The following is a 17195-nucleotide window of genomic DNA, read 5'->3' as shown; positions in this document are numbered from 1 at the left end:
ATGAACTAACACAAGAAAGATGCTTTATTTAATAATCATCTGTACCTTTTTCTCTTCTTAGGATAATGAGAGGCTTAATAATGGCACCGTTCAGCGCAAGTTGAAGTATGAGGTAGGTCATAATTTGTCAGAATTAAGTGGTTGTCTTAAATTATGGCATGCCCTGTAATTAAATTTCTTAATGTTTAGCTGCATAATTAGAAATTTGAATTCACAGCAAGATTAATGGCTAATAGAGAAAGCAATTTATTTTGCTATCTTGGAATGAAAGTGATTTTTTTCAGATCTGGCATAGCCTTTTCCTTGATTGAAAGGTAAGTTGTTGTGATTGTTTCTTCCTTGTTTTCTCATGATTCTTAATTTGGAACAGTATCCCTTTCCTGATTTCTAGGTTATAAAAGGATAGGATGTTTGAATTCAGAATACCACTGCACTGTTGTCTCGTGGTGAGCTCAGTACTGTATAACTGTAGTATTTGCAGTAGCATTGGGCAAATTTTCCTGAATGTCATGAAGGTTTAATACATATAACCTCATACTGAGACTTAGACCCCTTAGTTCCTTTGCAATTGCTTGAAACATTGCTGATGACTTGACATGGTAAGTATCGTACTGTATTTAAACCTTTATGGAGGAAGGGGGACTTCAGTGTCTTTCATTTGGACTTTCCCATAGTTTATTTTAAACTGTCTTGGACTTTTTGACATTATCTTGTGCTTGCCTTTGCACGATCTTGGTTAGTATTGCACTGTATTTTTGTACATGTGTGGAAAAATAATGAAGGTCTTACAAATTTCTTCATTGCCCTTTTGACTTTCCTGTATTTTTATTTTTATTTTTTAAATAAAGCAAATACAAACCAAGTGAAATGGATACTGTACAAAGTAAAAGTAATGGTTGCTTTGGATGAATCATTCCTGAATCAGACCTCAATCGGTTTTGTTGGGTTTTCCTCCTCTAATTTGGGCAGGTTATACAGTGATTGTACAAATTTTAGTTGATTGTACAAACCCAATCAAGATCAAACCTGAATTTAAGAAATGTTAAAATCAGAAGGTTTTTTTAAAGACATTTCTGTTTTCTTCTTTTGACATTTTTAACAGAAAAGTCAACAGTGGCAGCCACATTGTGACTTTCCATTTATTTCTAAAGATGACAAATGTGCTTCTGAGTTGTGTGGAGAAAACACAGGAGTAACAGATCATAAAAGACTGAAGGAACATACAGAGATGTGGGATTTATTTTCCAGGCCTGGAAGAATCTCCTCCCCCTTTACATCAGAAAAGGCATTTGAGAATGGAAGGAGAAATGCAGAACAGGAGAGCTTTGCTAGTCTTTATGACACTGAAAGTAGTTTAACTCGCTCTGAAAATATTAGTACTTCAAAGAGTAAGAATGTTCCTTATCAGAATGTTTTATCTACTTCTTTACAAAGTCATGACTTAAATAATGTGGCTTACTCACTCTGCAAATTTGAAAATTTCAATCATTTTGACGATAAAATAATTACTTCTCAGGATTGTGACAGCTCAAGAACTGAATGTGATTGTTCCCGCTTGGAACAGCTGTCTCCTTTAGGATCCTTAATGTGTGCTAATGAGCAGGCTGGTTTTAACAGCATATCGTGCCTTGCCTTTCCTCAGTCTAACATACATTCTGAAATAGCTGTTAAAGAAAGCAGATCACTTAAGACCATGCAGCAGACAATGGAAGACCAGTCACGTAGTTCTCAGCTTCCAATTGAAAAAGCTTCTGATTTAACCTCCTGTACATCAATAGCTTCTCATTTTGATGTCAGACCAGAACATGCCTATGGTCTGGGATATCTTTTCAGTAAGCTTTCCTGCTTTTACAAAGATACTAGTAGTCAATTGCTCAACAGTACAGTGGTTCCTAAACAAATTAAGAAGTTGGGAAGTTTGTGTGACAAAAGTGAGAGATCTGCACAGGTGGTGTCATTAATAAAGCATTTGCCACTTATAAGGAACTTGGAAGTAGATGTATTCTTCAGGTCCTGTATGAATCAAGACGTATCCCACTGTACTGATGACACCAAAACTCATGCTGAAAATGTTGTTTTGCCTGACACCCCTGTGAAAGAAGATGTCACAGTGTGTGGAAACACAGGAATGTCAGATGCCTGTGTGAGAAAGCCAGCTGAAGGATTTGTGTGCAGTTGCAAGAATGAAGAGTTGGAAAATAGTCTTGTGTTAAGACAGACTTTTCTGCATTTTCCTGATGTCTTTATGAAGCTTCAGGTCTGTTCTCTTGAAAAAACACTGGACTTTTTAACCTGTGCCCTACCTCAAATTTGCATTAGTATGGAGGAGTTGAAAGGCATATATTGGCTTGCTGTTGGCAATTGCAAAAAATGCGATCCAGAACCTGCTTGCTTGCTTCTGTTCAGCTCTGTTTTATATGTTATTGTTTCATCAGCCAAACAAGAGATTGGTCAGAGTTCCTTGGCAGTATTTCATGAGGTTCCAATCATCACAATACAGGAGATTCATGTTGGCTTTGCTGGACAGAGTATGAGTCTCCTGTGTTCTGCTGAAGATGATGTACTCACAATATTTACCTATAACAGACACTACACTCAAAGAATTTGCCATGACATAATGAGCATTTTGATTTCTGCAACGGAGGATGCTGCTTATTTAAATTACCAGCTCTTGAAAGATGATTTGATGCGGATTTCGCTCGACTGGACGTCAGAAGTAAATGACGTAGTCTTTTCACAAGGAGTACGTTTGTCATGTAAATTCAGAACTGTATTAGCTGATCTGGTTTACTTACTCCACGAAAATATGGGAGATATTAAACCTTCATTAGCTGACATTCAAGTACTGCTGTATACCACCGTGAAGACAGACTGTGCTAACCAGACTGTGTATAGATCTCTGGTTCTTACTACTACTCATATCGGTCTCTTAAGGGAAAACAGTGCCTTTTATCCTGCACCTAGCTTTTTGGATGCTTCATGCAAGCGATCACAATTTGACAGCCTTCAGTTGTACAGTTTGAATGATATCCGATGTGTAGTTTTGCCAGACAAAGAGAATTTCACAAAAATTGAGCTTGTGTTTTCTAGAAGGAGCAAGGTTGGATCTGATTCAGGAATTGGTTTTTCAAAATACTGTGGAAGAGAAATAAATACTCAAATGACAGTCATCCCATCAATTCCTCAAAGCAGTTTGCATATCCCATCGGAAATCTGGAAATTAACATTCAGTTCAAGTGAAGAAGCCATTTGGCTAATTATGCATCTGACTAGGTGTTGAAATCGAAATACATTTAGATACATTCAAAATAGGAAGGCTAATGAATATTGATAAAATACTCTTTTGTCTATTGATTTTATTTTAAAAGAAAAGAGAAAAAAGAGTCCTTTGGGCATTTAAGAGAATACCTTAGGATGGGTAAACACATCTTACCAAAAATCACTATTACTTGATAGCTTACTTTTGTGCTGTACATAAATTTCCTTGGAAGAGGAGGAAATTAAATGGTTCTATTTTAAGTAGTAGATGGATCAAAACTATAATTGCAGCTGTGTCTTCTGATTTCCTTTTTGAGTGTTGTTTTTGGTTTTCTCTGTCTCCTATCCATCTTAATGTATTTTCTCCACATCTCCTTGATGGTCCTTAATCTGTCTGAGTATCTTTGTTTTTCATGCTTCTCGTCTATTTTGTGGCATTGATGTCAGTGCTTCCAAATATTTGCAATATTTTTTGTCTGAACTGCAAAGTGTGTTTAAGCCTACAGTTCAGCATGTACAGTTCACTGAATACTGTTAATACTAAGCATGTTGATGGTTTTTATTGCTACAATTTTAGAGAGAATGACATTGGCAAATCTGGGTTGCCTTAGAGTTTTGCATGAAGGATTAACACACTCTTGAATGAAAGTTTCTCACAAGTGCAAAAGGAGTTGTATTTGACTTATTTTTAAGTCAAACGTGCTGCTGAGGTACCAGGGATTGATGGATATAATCTATCTCTTTTTTTCCTTGGTCTTCCTCCTTTGCTAAGGCCCAAGAGAGCATGGGCTACGTGGAAGCAGTGAAACAGAACAACAGAAATGCAGAGAGCATCCAACTGTCTTTTTCAATTTCATTCCCCCTACCCTACCACCCCACTTTCTTCTTGCAGGGAAACAGCATAAGGCTTTTTTGAGTCATTCCTATCTATTTTGTCCAAACAGTCAGCTTGAACTCCCACACAAGTCTTTGTATTCCCAGTGATACAAGTTCTTATGGAAAATGTGATGTGAAAATGAAGGAGATTACAGGGTGTGAAAAGATGTTATGCTTCAGCAATTTGACCTTTGGTAATGCTACTACAACTGTGTTAAGACAGAAGCTTTAAGGTTTATGATTTGTGTACGTGTTTTTCATACTGTTAAATGGATAGTTAGCAGCTAGGGATACTGCCTGAAGGATGAAGCAAATTTAACCCTAGAATTGTCTCGTGTAATGTGTCAGATGCCTGGCCTGAATTTCCTCATTTTCTGCTTGTTAACTAATGGGGTTGATGATGCTGTGGGACTAAATTGCTTTCAGGCTCTTCAATACCAGTTCCAAAAAATAACAGAGCTATTGAAAATAGGCAAAGCATTTCCATTTTCCAATAGTCAAGTCTGGCCTTGAGCTTATTGAAAAGTTTCTCTTTACCTGTACTCCTGTCCAATCTTCAAAAATTAAAAATAAGCCATCTTTTGTTTCTTCCCCTGCGGGAATGGGAACAGAGTATGAATGTGCCATCTGCCTTGTTTGTGGAAGATGGTCCTTGGCAGGAAAAATGGTGGTATCTAATCTGAAATTCTAAATTCTGTAAGCATATTGCCAGGAGAGGTGCAATCTTCTACCAGACAGTTAGACTTCAGTCTCTACTAATATACAAATGTTTCCCATTGGTTCTTACCTTTTGTTAAGACACAGTAATGTGATTCACTTGAGATTTAAAAAGATGTAACTTACTTTGGGTGAGGAAGCTGTGACTGGAATGATGAAGGGTAACTTGGGTAGTAAATTGTGATTCTCCTATCATAACACAACTTTATTCTGCCCTAAGCAATTCCAAAGACAAGAGCAAAGCGTGTTGGTTTATTTTAAAGTATAGTTTTTGTTTTTAACCAAAAAAATATATACAAATATTTCACAGAGCATGGAGCATAGAATGGTTGTATTGAAGTGTGACATTATATCAGCCTAGTTGGAGAGCAACTCCCTTATTCACATCATTAAGTTATTTCTTTAGTCTTGCTGAAAGTTAATGTGAAGTGGTGCTTTCTGTGAGGACTGTCTTAAGTTGAGGCTGTAAATGACAGCAATTACTGAAACTAATTTCTTTTTAGATTACATTCTGCAGTTTAAAGATGTTTGCACATGTTGTGTTCCAGATAACGTGGTTTTCTTCTTTGTTTTCAAATCTAACTTGCTGAATATAATTCACATTTATGAAAAAAAAAAAAAAAAAAAAAGATTTCACTATGGAATCTTTTATTCCACTGTAAATTAAGCATAATGATGGATGTTCGTCACTATCAAAGAGTTATTTAATGTATTAGGGCAAGTTCTTCACAGTACATTGTGTTTGAGATTATTCTTCTGGCTATTAGCTGTTTGTAATAATTTCCCAAAAACGACTGCCAATAAATTACGTCTTGACAGAGGTGGCTTTAAGAGTGACTTTATGGTTTTCTTGTTGTTTTAAAATGGATCGTACTGTCACCAGGGCAGTGAGCTCCTCTTTTCCCCAAGGATAGAACTGCTTACATTTCTGTACTCCAGAAAGCTGATATATAGGTGAAAAGCTGATAACTGGGGGGAAAGTGGAAGAAGATACAGAGGGGAGAATTTTGGTTTGGTAAACAAAGATAATTTTTTTTTTTAATCTATTCAAACATAGTCTTTCTTCCTGTGTTTCCTTTTCCTCTACTATTAATGCTGGCATTAAGGAAAATGATATTGGCATTTATAAGTGACTACTAATGAATTAATGAGATATCCTGTCTTCTCAATAACCAGATATGGATATGAAAAAGCTATATGTAACAGCCTTCAGAGGGGCATTTGTGACTATTTCAAACTTTTCTGCAGCTGCCACTTTTGGTAGTGTCATCATATGTAGTATGCAACCAGAGTTGTTACAGAGGGACCCAGTTCACTGAGCAGGAATGTAAACCACATTCAGATTTCTGGGTAGTGTTGGTCAAGACTGGAGGATTTTGACCATACAGCATGCTTCATAAAGGCTATTGAAGCACTGAGAGTAAATGTTGAGAAACAGCTACGGATGAAGTGATGGATAGCATCTCTAAATACAAGGATGCGGGGTGGCCATAAATTTGAAGTGATAATTTCTCAATTTTTTTTTCTGTTATTTTTGACTTATATTTGTTGTGCTGCTGTTGCTTCTTCAACAACTGCAAAGAACTGCAAAAGCAAAAGCTCTCAGTTGAGTCGATGGATGACTTCCTAAAAAAGCAGTTTCTGTTTTCATTCACTACAAATGCTTATGCTACCTTTTGGATAGGATCTCTACAAAACATCCATCTTTTCAGCTGCAGAGCTGTTTTATTATTGACATCACTTTACAATTATAAATTCCATCTGACTGTTAGCACAGTGTGCTCTCGCTATAAATAACACTTTATAGCTTTGTCCACTCCTTTATATGCTTATCACTGTTGAGATGTCTGTTATGGGTTAAAATTTTAAGAAAATAATAGGAAACTCTTTTGACAGTGGATTCCTATGTTAGCTATACCTTGTTTAACTGTGAAATGACTGGGATTTAAATCCAAGCTTTAAGAGCTTTCTGAATCACCTGGACCTCCTGCAGCTTTGCATGATATTGTAAACAGATTTGTTATATAAATACGTATGAAAAACGAACTCATCATATATATGTTTTTTTTTTCAAGCAGGGTTAATAAGTCTTCTCTTTTCCCTTATTTTTGATATCTAAGCTGAAAATTTCCTTTCACAGAAAAAACTGTATTCTGCACCAAATTCACCTCGTGTTTTTTATCCATAGTGAAATGCTAGGACTTGCTTATAAATGCATATCCATTTTGTTTTCAAGTAATTTCTTCACTTTCAAGTTAATTTCTGCCACTTCCACTCTTTCTTTCTCAGCTCTTCTGGCTGAGAATACTTTCTCAATTTTAGTGAAGGTTTTTTTTTTCTTTTTCCTTACTTAGTGATTTTGGTTTTCCTTTGTTCTCCCTATTTGGTATGCACATGAAAGCGGATGGTCTGTCGTTCTTTGGGAGCAAATCCAGATGACCTAAAGGACCCAATTAAAATTAGTATTCCACGCTATGTCCTGTGTGGGCAGGGAAAGGATGAACACTATGAGTTTGAAATAAAGGTAAGTGCTTTTCACTTGCTTCTCCTTGATGTTTTAAAGCATAGAAATAGCATCATAGTAATAATGATAATAATAGGAAAATGCCTTTTCTTTAAAAACATCTAGTTCCTAGTTATCTCTGTCTAAGCGTAGGTGTTCACTGTAACCACATCATAGTTAGTAACAGTGGACACAGCAATAGTAAGCACACCTGAGAAGCTCCAAATTACAGAAATCACCTCGCTAAATCCAGTGCTATGTAGCCTTTGTTCCAGTGAGTGCAGTTCTTGTCCTTCTGTGTAAGTGCCCTCTGTACTACTGAACACAGGGGGTTTGGGGAAGCATGTGCAGTACAGGACACTATAAAGACAAGTATTTTCCAAATGATTGGTTGTCAGACCCTTGGGAAAGACAAATCCAGATCTTACTAAGATGCAAGTGTAAAGTACAGAAATGTTTGGATTTGAAATATTTATCTAATGGGAGCCTAAGTTAAGTATTCTGCAACAAAAGCTTGTTTCATTTCTGGCTCTTTGTTCTGTTTCTTCTCAGCTTGCGTTTACAAGGTCTCTCTTTTCCAAACTATTTCCCCTCCATTCTAGTGTCTCTCCCAGTCAGTACTCTGCAGAAGTGCTGGAAAAAATGCATATTCATTATGTTTCCTCTGGTACTAAGCCAGTTATTTCAAAGCAAGATGTGAAATCTAATTGGAAATGTGCTTTCAGTGCATGTGGACATGTAGCATAACTGATGTACATGGCATCAGAGACTCAGTTGGCAGTCACCTACACTGAATGTACTGCCAGATGCTTCATCAGGTGGTGATAGCTGGAGGAGTGACCTGCCTTCACAGTGTGTAGGTCTGTTTTTGAGCTATGTTCACGGTCTCTTTTGCAGAGTCTTTCATTGAGATGGTCAGTCTTAGCTCTTTTATTGCTAATTAAAATGTCATCTTGAAACATATTGCACTGTTTGTGAATGGAATGCTCCTTTCTGCTGTTAGGATGTTGAATTTGCTGGGGTCGGTGAAAGCCCAGTACCTGTCAGAGATGCTGAGAAAGGAGTAAGTGCACATGAACCTTCCCCAAAGACTGCTCTATTTGCCAGCTGTTTTCTGCAGATGGGATTTATTAAACTGGATAATGGTAGTAAAGGTAGATAAAGTAAAAAGTAACAATCAGTAGATTTCTTCTCCAAGTACTCTTTCTTCACCCCTAAAGCCCACGGAAGCATAGGTGGGGGACCTGGCATGAAGAGGTAGTAAAAGAGTATGTGGAGGAAGGCTTACACTTGATGCAGAAGGAGATGTTATTTTTGGGGGGAGAAATACGAAGGAAAGGGGTGGGATTTTTAACGAGGAAAGAACAGGATAATATCCAAACAAAGAATACAAGAACACATGAAATTAGGCTTCAGCAGTTCTGTTGTGTATTTTGTTTCTGCAAGAAGCAAGGCTCACAGGCTGGCCTCTCTAGTGTCATGGAATGACCTGATGCAGTCCTCTGGCCAAGAGCTTTGTATATGGTGTGGCTGTTCTCTTCTGTTGTACTTGTCAGTAGCATCATTTTTCTCTCTCCTGTGCTAACTCTAGGCTGCCTCTTAGAGAAACTGCTGCTTAAATATCTTTGATGAAGTTCAAAGCAAGTAAATGATGGTACAGAGTAAGGAATGGGTGATCACTTTAATAATTGTATTCCATTGCTACCAACTTCCTTAGTGCAATAAATATTTTTATTATAACTCCTATGAAGCTTAGTTTGACACTCTGTGAGATATCTTAGTCGCTCCCTTACACAAATCAATCATCAGTGTACACATTTTTTTTCCCTTTGCCTACAGATCTCTGTGCCACACTGGACTGCTTTTGCTATGGTCAGGATATTGCTCCAAGCTACAGTCAACAGAGTTTCCACAAACTTTTCTGTTTAAAATCTTTTCCCTGCAGAGCTCCTATCTCTGCTTCGATCTTTAGTATCCTTCAGCTGTTCCTACTCATATTTCTGTAAGATATCAGAATATGTAATATAGTGATTTATTTTTTTTCCCTAAGAGCTAGGAAAGTAGAATTGTCTTTCTACAAGCAAGAAGGAGAGAATGTGAACATGTTTTACCCTTTCCTGATGGGTGAGGATACCATGTCAGTTGTAGAAATAATTCTTTATTATAGCTCCACTTTTCTTTAGTTAATTTCCAGGTGATGGTGCATTAGAAGGTACATCAATCTTGGAAGGGGGCTCTTGTGCTTGTCTCATGTCCTTTGCTGCTGCCCAAATGGGTTTCTTCACTGAGGTTGTTCTTCTTGTTGCGAAAATGGGTGGCTGACCTATTTGTGTGCAACAGCACTTAAAAATCTGTCACAGTCAAGGTGATTGAGTTGAACTGTAAAAGAGACTCAAAACCTTTGAATCCTAAGTATCTCAGAAGTTTTTTCATCAGCAGATGATTCTAATGATTGTGTTTGCAATGAAATCCTTGTGCATTGCTATGTGGAGGAACTAATCTGACAAATATTCTGTATAAATTTCTTCTTGTAAAATGAAATAGTAAAAACTACTTTGTTTATATGCCCAGAGGAAGAGAACAAGTTCCACACTTCTTGGCAGCATTGTGTTAGTTCATAAGTCTTTCAATCCTTCTATACCATCCAACAATATTTTCTTCTAGTGCAAGTTCAGCATCTCGTCCATCTAGATGTACATGATCTCCGGAAAGGTGTTCTGACCTGCTCACCTTCTGTCACTCAATACAGGTCACGCTTTCTGATGTCAAGCAAGGCCCACAAGATCCTTCTGGGGAGAATGCAAAATAGAAACCAAAACATACTTTATTAGAGTTAGTACCTTCTTCTTTTGCTGCAAGAAAAACCATGGAGTTGTTTCTGTGGGTCTGCTATTAAATATTTGATACTAATAGGTAACTTTCCAAATAAATTTCCTTTTGGGTGACAGTTTTATATGCAGTCTTTAAAGACACGATGAAGCAGTAGTAACTTAATCAGGTCTAAACGCAGTTACCTTGGAGCTGAATTAGAATACCTGAAGATAACCGTGTGTTCTCTGCTTCCTTTTGTGTTGCTGTAATACACAGAATATTCAGACAAAGCCACAGTAGAAACAGCATGTGGGAAGATTTTTTGCATTGTGAGGTTTTTGCGTTGTTGGCGTTTGTTACAGAAAGTACCTGAAATTACTAGACAGCATCTGTGGGAAGCAGGAGGAGCAGAGAGGTTGCAGGGAAGGGGGAACCTCCAGATCAAAGACACAAGTGGGTCTCCCAAGAGCAGGAGGTGGGAAACTAAACCAGAAATTAGGCTAGGGATACTTTGACAAGAGCAAAAGGGGTGTGTGTACTTATGTAAAAGTATATATACATATATAAATGTAAAATACATGCCTTCTCATTTTGTTCAGCTTTCCCCAGTTTTTATGGCTTCTTTCATTTTATTCATCCTCTTAGATATTTTATCAAAACTTGCTTTTTCTTGCATTTCAAAGCCTTCCAGTCATCTTTGATGAGTTCTCTATAGAAGATCAAGGCAGATGCATCCGAAAGCAGTGGGTTGGGGGTTTTTTTGGATTTTTTTTTTTTTTTTTTAGGTCTAGTCATGAGGTTGCATTCACCAAGTGCTGTGGTGGGTTTGCTAAAAACATTGATGGGTTTCATCAGCGTTTTCTCCTATGCTCTGTGAGTTAATGCAGAATTGGAATGAAGCAAAAGCAGTGCTCATTAATACATGAAACATTGCATGCCCCATGGGGGACACAATTAAAAAAACAGTCCTCAACAGTACTAACACCCTTAAAGATAAATTAAAAAAAAATCCATAAAAACGCCAGGATAAGTCCCTTAGCGTCTATCAGGTTCTAGATTTTCATAGGCTGTATTCATTGACAGTGGGAGAAGTAATTTCAACAAAGTCAATTTTCACATTGTCTGTTTCAGCTCAGACATGTAATTCTTTTTTTTCTGATGGATTCAGAAGTAGGTGTAATATACACCTATTTTTGTGGGTTTACTTATTTGTATGGGAGTGGATGGGAGAACAAACCTTTTGAGTGCCTTAGAGTGAAATTGGTTGAAAATGTCGGTTAAGTGATTGTCTGCCATTGTGCAGAGTGAAAGTTCAGGAAACAGGACTGCACTATCTCCTTCCAAATGTCTGGGTTTTATGTAGGAAATACTGCACTTTCACTTGAGTGAAAAAAGTAACACAACTATAAGTCAAGGCTAAGGTCACGTAAGTGCCCAGATAAGAGTGTTTTGAAAATGTCTTATAGATTTACTCAACCATATATGTGTATTTATATATATTTATTACTAGTAGTAAATTACAAGAAGAAAGTGAAGGGCTATTTGAATTTGCTTTACTTGGTACAGTTCAATAGATTTTCTTTTATCCTAGTCCCATACTTGCATTCTTTATAATCTGTCATACGATCTTTACTGAAGGATGGAAGAAAGAATCCCAGACCAAACTGGCTGTATCAGCTGTAGGAGTACAAGGCCGTGTTCTAGAAACATCATTGCTATGTCAAATGTACTGTTATTCTTCTGCTTATACCAGTGGAGTTTGGACCCATCTGCCTTCATAACAACATTGTTGTGGAGCTTTGGGGAGTGGTTAGGGTGTTGCTTAGCTTTGAAAGTTATTTTCCAATAATATCAGCAGTACGGAAAGAGAGAGTGACTGATGGCATTTCATCTCAACAGAGGAAAAAAGGCTCATTAACAACAAGAAGATATTGGAGTGCATTTACTCACTAGTCTCATAGATGAATTAGGGAAGTAAATGAAGGGGATGACAGGGAACAAGTCAAATCAAGCCACCAGAGAACACAGTAGAGAGCAAGCTTCAGGAACTCAGCAGCAGAGATCCGTGGCTTTGCCTTCCAATGTGGTTCTGTCAAGTATTCCTGAAGTGGTTAAAACAGTTGTATTCATTAGATCCTTTTAAGAAGTTTAATAAAATTGGCTGCAGGCAGTTGGGTATATTCAGCACTGCCCTGTCACTTAGACTGCTGCCAGATGGACAACAGCATCGTTGGCAAGCTGACATACCTGCTCTTCCCCAGGCTGTGTAGCTGGGAGAGTCCTGGATGCTTCAGGCTAGATTGCTCCCCAAAAAGCGTTGCCAGTGTGAAAGCTCTGGGGAAAAAAAGAGGTCGTTTTTGCATAAATATCACAGTAAAAGTCCACAGTTCAATTGGCAATATTACAATACAGAATTAAAGCAAAAACGAACTAGAAACAATGTTTAAGTCACAGAGTGCTTTACTTTAAGTTGATTATTGAGAACAAAATGGATAATGGGTTAATTAAGATTGGTGCAGCATGCATATTCCTGAATCCCTCGTTTATTGTAGTTAAACCTGCCCACGCAGGTTGTATCCAGTCACCTCCTTTGTAGGGCTTGAGTGATTGTTAACATTACATTGAAGGAGGGCAACTGTGTGAATTTATTTGTAAGGAAATGCAGTCATCCTAGCAGCAGTCAAGCATGTTGGTGACAGAAAAGATGAATTGTATCAGAAATAATGATTTTGCATTGAGGAGATATGCTAGAAAAATGTTTGTTTTAGAACAGAATAGTTCAATTGGAAGGCACCTCCACAGATCATCTAGTCCAGCTGCAATTTGTGAAAGGTAAATGGTTGTGAAAAGCCCTGTTAGATTTTAAAGCCCAGTTTTGTTTACTTATATCTTTAAACTAAAAAATCAATCAATGAAAGAAAACCTAATTCCTGAGATCATGCGGCACATTTTTTTGGTCTCCAAAGCACTTCTTCCAGTTTCAGTGTTTTTAGTTCACCCCTGTAAAGGCAGATGGGATGGGGAAGCATGGGTCAGAGATCTCTTTGGTAAAAGGCTGAGTTGGCAACTCTTAGAAATGCTGCTTGGCCTTGGGCACCTCCAGGGGTGGGGCACCCACAGCTCTCTGGGCAGCAGTGCCAGGGCCTCACTGCCCTCTGAGTGAAACATCTCTCAATGTCTAACCTAAATCTCCTCTCTTAGATCAAAGGCATTCATTCCCTCTTGTCTTATCACTATCAGACCATGTAAAAAGTCGCTCCCCCTCCTGCTTATAATCTCCCTTCAAGTACTGGATGGCTGCAGTGAGATCTTCCCAGAGCCTTCTCTTCTGCAGGCTGAACGAGCCCACTTCCCTCAACCTTTCTTCACAGGAGAGGTGCTCCAGCCCTCTGAGCATTTTCATGGTTCTCCTCTGGTTTCACTCCAACAGCTCTGCATCCTTCTTGTGCTGGGGGCCCCAGGCCTGGACACATTGATGCAGATGGGGCCTCACAAGGGCAGAGTAGATGGGAACAATCTCGTCTCTTGCCTTTCTGCTACCCATTACCCCTCTGTTGATGCAGCTCACGGTATAGTTGGCCTTCCAGACTGCAGGAGCACACTGCTGGCTCTTGTCAAACCATGATGCTGGCTCTTTCTGGCTTTATTGTCCCAGTTTCTTTTTCTCTTACTTGGTTATCCTTCTCCATTTCCATTTTCCATTGTCCTGTGACTATCGTATGCTTTGTAGTGTGGGAATTGCTTGTACATTGTAAGAGTCACTTTTGGATTAAAGCCCATATCTTTGTAAAATGCATTTTGCAAAATGCGTATTGTTGATTTTTTTGTGTACAAATTCGTTGCTGGACAGAAGTTATATCATACATTAGGCCTATTGAATTAAAAAAGCAGCAAGCTTTCCTGTTTAGATATTGCTAGTTGGTTTTTTTCAGCTGTGCTAGTTGGCGTAGCAAAATGCCCTCCTCGCGCTGCAGCATCACTTGATAGTGTTAGATCATCAGAGCAATAGAAGGGCTTTGCTGTGAAATCAAAGGCTCTTCATATCACTTTTATGACCCACTTAGAAATTTCTTTCATTTCACCTAATTTTAGGTGGTGAAAAATTTTTCATTCACTGAAATTTTTATGCCAGTTTCTCAGTTCCAGTGGGGGTTTGCAGTTTAACTGATGGCAAAGTTAGATAGCTGAATTGCCCTCCTCTTGGCTCCCTTTGCTATTTGTTTTTTTTTCACAGGAGCACTTCTGTTGATTTTAATGAAACTTCCTGTATAAATGGGATGCTCATCAACATACTGATGACACAGGCCTAGAGTACTTTAAAGGAATATCTTCCACTGAAAGGCAATATATGTTGTTTTTTACTGTATGAATTGGAACCACATTCTATTCGATAACAAACTGTTTACAGGAAAAGTATGTTTAATATTTTTATGTGTATTTCTATATGCGTGTATGCATAATTTTATATGAGTAGAGATGCACTTACATCAACATCCAGAGAGGTTACACTACCTTGTGCTGGGTGCTTTTCATTAGTGGAACACCCACTAATTGTAATGCTGTGAGCTGCATAGCTGCACTGACAAGTGATTGGGATATTTTAGGGTGTTTACAGACTTGGCAGTCTACTCTGGAATATGGAATACCTGTGTTCAGTTTTTTCATTTGCAATCAGTGATCCTTATTTAAAAACAAACAAAAAACCCAAAAAACTTGCTTGTGTGATAACAGAAAAGTTAAGTAAACCATAAATTATAGAATTCAAGGAAATTACTGTTATCCATATTAATCTGATAACTCACTGTACTGCATAGTTCTTAGTGTGGTGTGCTATGTGCTTTTACTTCTGTTTTTTCTTTTTATGTCATCTGATACAGATAACAGTCTTGGATGAGACATGGACAGTATTCAGGCGATACAGTCGTTTTCGGGAAATGCACAGAACTTTAAAATTGAAGTACCCAGAGGTAAGTTTTGGTAAAATCTATTTTACAGGAAAGAGTGGAACCTTGAAAATAACCTTGTGGGTTTGGTTTTTTTTTTTTTTTTTTTTTTTTTGAGTTTCTTTTGCCTTTTTTGGGATGAGGGGGGAAGAGAAGCTTACACAAAACCAGTCTGCTGCTTAGTAAAAATGGCAAGCCCTTTGGCAGTTTGAAGCTCCAAGGCTGCTAGAGCCAGGATGGATTGTTGCATGCTGTTACTACAGTGAAACCACGACTAAATGTGCTGCCTCTAGCCATTAATTCCCTTTGCCGCCAGCTGGAGTCATTCCCTGGAGGTTGCTGCTTTGTTCATTGCAAAATACTTGCAGTCATACCACGTCATCCTGACAACTCCTCGTTTAAAAGGAGTGCGTTGTTCCACAGATACTCTTTTGTGAGAGTGGTTTCCAGGTTTCTGCAAAATGGAAAATTGATCTTTCTGACCACCTCTGAGACTTTGGGCATTCAGGATATGAGGAGCTGTGCCTGACAACACTTTAGTTCATAGGAGTGAATGTTTGTAGAATTACAGTTCTTGGTTTCCACATCTAGCTTTTAATTATTAATGTTTTGCTTCCTTTCTCCTTGTTCTGGTGGATATTAGCAGAAATAAATCATTCAAGCAATTGAAGTTATCCTAATTTGAGAGTTGTCTCAAGTAAGGAAGCACAGACCATGTATTTTCACGGGCTATATACTAAAAGGCATTAATGTCTGAGAGAGCGTGATGCAATAGCATGCAAAGGGTTTCTTGTTTATTTTTTCTTATGTATTCTTTAAGCTAAACATGTATTGAGCATGGGAAGATCTTGAGGTTTTAAAGAGTAGAATAGCAAGAGTCTGTATCTTGTGGAGATCCTGCAACTTAAGATCATTCCAAAGGAATATGAAACCCAGAAACTGAAACTACACACTAGCTGAAGAAGAGTAAGCCTAAGAAGAAGAAAATTACAGTAATCTTTTCTGATTGTCAGGAAGTTCTAAAAGATCAGAATGAATTTTGAGTAGAAAATTGAAACATTCTCTTTTCACAAATGCTTTTAAAAATATTATTTTGAGTGAACATCACTGTGATATTTTTGATTCAAATAAATTGCTGCAGAGATACGATATGTAGACACTAATATCCTAATTGCATCTAACTCCTGAAGAAATGGCTAGACTGTCACCTGTTTGAAATAGAAAAGGGTTACCTGAATCCCTCTGCAGACTAATCTCCCCCTTATAGGAAAACGTGTTTGAGCAGACTTGCTCACAGCCTGTTATCAGTCCTGACAGTACTTTGAGGAACAATTGAATATGACATTTACAATTATTTCAGGAGATCAACTTCTTTGTAGTTTGTAGTAATCAAATTCAGAAGGAATCTGATGTTCTTAAAGCCTCCATTAAATTGTCCCTTGTGCTGCAGCGTGTTATTGTCAACTTTTTGAAGTGAGCGTAGGTGACTCACGGGCTGACAAATTCAGGCTTTTAGGTGTTACAGGAGGAGGATTTTTTCTTAAGAATCAGAAGAGCTTAGGAGTGATATTAGTAGGTCAGAAAAGAAAAGCAGTAGCACCTCCTGCAGTTTTCTTAGTAGCTTTTAGCAAGAAGCCAAGTTCTGATGTTATGTTATCTCCATGCATCTCCTGAGAACAATTACCTCCATGCATCTCCTGAGAACAATTACAGGTCAATAATTATCTTCCTCAAATGAGGAGAATACATGCTTCAAATAAGCAATTTTCATTCCTTATGCTCCTTCACTATCTGCAGCCATGCTGACAAGCTCAATATATTTTATATGTTAATGTGCTCATTTGTTTCTTATTGACACTTCTGTGCTGCCATATATTTGGTCTTAGGTCAATTTATTGAGATTGACATCTAGTACATTAACAGAATTATTGGCTTAACTATATAGGTGATTAAATTTCTAATTTCCATGTAGGAGAGGCATCATAGGATGTTTTATTGAGTTATCTGCTCTTTCCTCAACAGTCTCTGTGTAAGTCAGGGCAAATACCAAGTCGTACAAGTTTGTCAGTACACCCTTCCCTAAAGTG

At 37.8% G+C, this 17195-nt stretch overlaps 1 protein-coding gene across 9 annotated transcripts in view; it reads left to right on the top strand.

Annotated features, from left to right (window-relative positions):
* KIF16B (kinesin family member 16B) overlaps positions 1 to 17195 on the top strand; it is a 135284-nt gene that overhangs the window by 80784 nt on the left and 37305 nt on the right. For 4 of the 9 annotated variants that reach the window (XR_014881825.1, XM_085218741.1, XM_085218742.1 and 1 more), the window contains 3 exons: positions 62 to 112; positions 7253 to 7375; positions 15043 to 15132. Coding sequence is in view for 7 of the 9 variants with exons in the window: in XM_085218741.1 (XP_085074867.1) it covers positions 62 to 112; positions 7253 to 7375; positions 15043 to 15132 (264 nt within the window). In the remaining 2 variants the exon portion in view is untranslated. Of the gene's footprint in view, positions 1 to 61; positions 113 to 1102; positions 5683 to 7205; positions 7376 to 14399; positions 14579 to 15042; positions 15133 to 17195 lie in introns of those variants that run through there. The other 5 variants (XM_085218739.1, XM_085218740.1, XR_014881826.1 and 2 more) reach the window with 4 other exon arrangements.

The sequence above is a fragment of the Meleagris gallopavo genome, chromosome 2 (assembly GCF_905368555.1).
Source record: "Meleagris gallopavo chromosome 2, MGAL_WU_HG_1.1, whole genome shotgun sequence".
In the NCBI taxonomy this organism is placed as follows: Eukaryota; Metazoa; Chordata; class Aves; order Galliformes; family Phasianidae; genus Meleagris; species Meleagris gallopavo.
The sequence above is the reverse complement of the archived record's forward strand: the minus strand, read 5'-3'. Positions and strand labels throughout refer to the sequence as shown.